We start from the raw sequence: 4350 nt of genomic DNA, 5'->3' as shown, positions 1-4350 counted from the left end.
ATGATCAATCAAGGCACCCAGCTTCACTGTTTGCTCTCAACAAATAAAAATATAGTGCTGCTTTATTCTTAAATGCTGCTTGTGGAGGCTTGTTGAAAACCATTTTTTCCCCCATTGACTTTGTGATATTAAGCAGCCTGGTGAGGACAGTCGGGCCTTTCAAACCGCTGCAGCATATGTTAGAATCAGCGTACATTGAATGGATGGATGCATCAGTAGTGCTTAATTACCGCTGACCGCCTTGCTTCTGATGTGAATTACCAGTCGAACCTTGGCTCAGTTTGAATAAATCTCACATTTTAGTGTGGACAAGGAAAACAAAGCTCGTCAAACACTTTCATGTTAAGAGAACTACTTTCTTGTGGCTCAGTGAATCATTGCTGCAATCATTTCATCGATACAGAGGTCATAAACCTTATTTAATGTTATCACACAACAAGTATTTAATTAATGTCACTGTTGTGAACAGAAAGCATTAACGATCAAAGGACAAATATCACTGTTTATGTAACAGAAACAGAATAATTCACTATATAGTAAAACTGCTGCTGCTAACACACAGATCAAGCACTCTGTATACAGGCAATGTATAGGTATGTACAAACTTTAATAGGCTGAAAAGAGACAAAAACATTTAATTGAAAAATCTGAGTATCCTACAGATAAAGAAAGATCAGAGCTCTGTGAAACAGTTGTAGAGAATCAAAGCAAACTGCAGCTCAGAGTCTTCTACAGTGGCTTCTTCTGAATATTTTCTTTAGTATCTTTGGTTAGTCAGCGTGAGCCTGCAGTAATTTCTCTCACACACACACACACACACCAACAGTGACGCTGTTCTCTCCGACTCTTCTGACGAGTGATGACTCAGATACCCTTATTTTTCTATCTGAATGCACTTTAGAGACACGCTGAGGTACTCATCAGCTTCCACAGCAAACAGTCAGATGATTAAACAATTTTCAATTCCTCCATAAAATGAAGTGTAGATGTAGAATTGTGACCTTTGATAACAAATTGTGCTTTTTTCAGCCTCTGTTGCTTGATCAATAACAGAGAGGTCGTTCATCAAAGAAACAAACATTTTCTATGTGAAATAAAGTATATTTTTTCAGAGCCTCTGCTGTACAAACGCAAACATTTGTTTTTTTTTTATCATTTTCCAAGTTCTATCTGTACTTTCCTCTGAAACTGGAAAGCATTTTGACTCTTCCAACGACTTTATTTTCTTTGGTTGAGGGAAGAGTGCGTTGCTCCTATCTTTCTGAATAAGAGTTTTGTAAAGCAGTGATGCAGAAAATGAAGGTACCATGGAGTAATGCCTTGATGTGTTAACTGTGACCGATGACAGAGTTTTTTTATTACAAAGTAAATTAAGAACAAAGCTGTTTCTTACTCATAGGAAAAGGGACACAGATGTCCAAAACATGTATAAATGTATTTGTTCAATCAACTATATTTCCAGTAAAAATAAGATTTTGAGAATTTTCAGTGTGGATTTGTCATTTTTGTTAAAAGCTGGTGAATTGGGTTGTGTTGTTTAATTTTTTTTGGTGTGACGTAAAAGACGCATGAATTCTGATACGACTGTTCACACTGACGTCACATTGCAATCAGACCTGTATTTAGACCACATATGTAAGTGTCCAAATCAGAATGGAAAAGATCTGATTCCATGTGAAAAACAGATCTGAGTCACATAACAAACAAAATAATCAGATCTGGGTCCCTGGGTGCCTGCAGTGTGAACGTAATGAGGTCTGACTCGCAGTCAGTATTCCAGGTCAGTCTGTGCAGCCCACTCAAATTATTCCTCACCAAACTGGGACCACAATACATTTATACGAAACAATGATCTGAACAGAAGAACAGACTTTTACTTTAACTGGGACTGGGTGCTAAAGACGATAAAATAAAAAGATCCAAAATGTGTGTACACAAGATTAATATTTACTTTACTTTGGGGGCTCCTTAAGGCCCTGTGTTTCATTAAAAATGAAAAATGGAGAATAAAATAACAGAAGTCCGGTGGGGATTTTTAACAGTGCCATTTTAATGTTTGTGCTTGAAAGACAATTCTTTAAACCTCAAACAGCTATCGTACAGCTCAAAATCATAGCTTGACTAAAATCTCTCCTGTACATATATATAGTGTCCCCTTAAAATAAAACTTAAAAGTAAAAACATACGAAGAACACAGTGATAATGGAAAGCAAAACAGAAAGTCTGAATTACACTGTAGGGCTCAGCGAGGGTTAAATTGAACATGACTCGGGGGGAAATGATGGGCATTTAAAATATTTATTATGGCTTACAGTTGATTGAGGACATCCTGTGTTTATACAGTTCTATTACTTATTGCCACAACCCCTTCACTTTGAAACAAGTGAAGGGTTCAGAACCAAACTCGTTTTACAAACACTATGTACAAGTTCTTTTTTTTCAGCAGTTTTGCTTTAAGGTTTCGTCACTGTACAAGCGTCATACCACATACACCAATCTATAGAGCATTTAAACTTACTAATTCTTATTTACAAATATATTTGGTAAAACCCTGATTAATTTCAACAGTATTTAAACCAACCTTGCAACTATTTAAAGATAAAACAATTGAATATCTCAAAATACTTAATAGCAAAAACAACAAAAAAAAGAAAAGAAAAACCTGCTTGTTTCTTTCTTTGATCCAAAAACACTTTTCACTAAAAGGTATAATCTGTAAGTACCTTCAGTTACTCTCCAATGGCCTTATACCAGTAGAAGTACAGTATTTCACTTTAAGTACACAAAAATACTGTCAGTACTGTTTTGAGGCAGTTTTCACCGGTCAAATACTTTATATATCTCAACTGTTATTTCAGTAAGTCCTTACACTGTATCCTGTCTACTCAATACTGTCATATAATACGCAGGTTGATACACTGGAATAAGGCAACAGTAAAGTAACCTGCTGCATTACCTTCTGTTGTTTTTACCCAAGTGAAATCTTACCAAACCAAACGATCAAATACTTCAAATACTGTAATAGAATAAAACTATGGTCCCCAAGTACACAACTGTAGTACAGTGTAACAAGTACGGATAACAAGTACAAATACTAAGAGTCAAAGGTCGTCAGGTACCTAGTCTTTACATCATGGAGGGAGGTTCACAGCGGAATCATAGGGGGATGGGATGCGGGGGGTTTCGGGCAGGGGTCTACTTGCTGTTCATGTTGTTTTCATGCAGGTCTCTGTGGAGGATCCAGATGTCCTCGTGTGATTGGTTGTTGTCGATGTTGTTGCGGTAGTAGTTGTTGTTGCTGCTGCTGCTGCTGCTGCAGGGGGGGGGCTGCTTTGTTCTGCTGCTGCTGCTGTTGTTGGTGGTGGTTCTGCTGCGGCTGGGGGGCGTCTGGGTTCGGCAGGGGCTGCTGCTGCTGCTGCTGCTGCTGTTATTGTTGCTGCTGGTGGCAGCGGTGGAAGCTCGTGTCTGCTGCCCCCTGCTGCTGGGGACGGGCAGCTGTGATTTGGCGCGAGGGCCTGAACGCCGGTCGCTGTTCTGGACGGCTGCCTGGCTGGAACTGCGGCTGGACTGACGGACAACAGTCTGCACAAACAAACAGAGAGTTTGGTGAGTTTGGTTGGTCACTTACTGAACCAAAACTGCAACAGCTGCAGGTTCAGACCTGCTCCATATACATGACTGGGAGGTAATAGAAGCAGATGTAGAAACCAGATTGTTTATATTTGCTTCGCTACTTTCAGGCTGAAGCACTACGACGCATACCAACACCTTCAGAGGACAGATTTCAATCATTAGACTGTTTTACACTTATTCTCTTCATGCCGGGGTTAACACAAAATACAAAGCAAGAAACACAGTCCGAAATCTAGAAGGATATTCAGTAATAAAGAGAAAAATGTATGTATGTTCTTCAAGGTCTGTCCATTGGTATTAAAATTACTCAAACATCTCTTCTTTATTGATAGAATAGCTTTTTTCCAGCAGTTCCGGTGGTGAAGGTCCTGAAAAGGTTTAATGTCAGGATCAGTCATAGTTGTTCAGAAATGTAAAAGAACTGCAATGCAAATAATTCATACATCACACCATCAATCCTCTGTAACACAGAAACAATGAGCTTAAAGAGGCTAAAAAGGCCTGAAGTAAACCTAACAGTACAGTCCTCAAACTCTTAATGCTGAACGGGTCAATTATGTGTGTGAGGCAACGCCAAACACAGCACAGACACATGATTAAAAGTTGCACAAAACAATCTTACACACACTCATTTTAAATTTGAGTCACTGGTTTGTGGCTCAGTCAGGACGCTTAGTGGAGTGACGATGATAAGAGAGGGTAGCACCCTATGAGAGG

At 39.1% G+C, this 4350-nt stretch overlaps 1 protein-coding gene across 1 annotated transcript in view; it reads right to left on the bottom strand.

The window, feature by feature from the left end:
• Positions 1-2026: 2026 nt before the first annotated feature.
• cttnbp2 (cortactin binding protein 2) overlaps positions 2027-4350 on the bottom strand; it is an 83965-nt gene continuing 81641 nt past the window's right edge. Inside the window, exon 23 of the mRNA XM_035665636.1 lies at positions 2027-3582. Coding sequence (XP_035521529.1) covers positions 3196-3582 — 387 coding nt within the window. The 3' untranslated portion in view covers positions 2027-3195. The remainder of the gene's footprint in view (positions 3583-4350) is intronic.

The sequence above is a fragment of the Morone saxatilis genome, unplaced genomic scaffold (genome assembly GCF_004916995.1).
Source record: "Morone saxatilis isolate NCDOM2014 unplaced genomic scaffold, NCSU_SB_2.0 Contig2, whole genome shotgun sequence".
Classification (NCBI taxonomy): domain Eukaryota; kingdom Metazoa; phylum Chordata; class Actinopteri; family Moronidae; genus Morone; species Morone saxatilis.
Note: the sequence above shows the minus strand (reverse complement) of the source record. Positions and strands in the feature narration are given on the sequence as shown.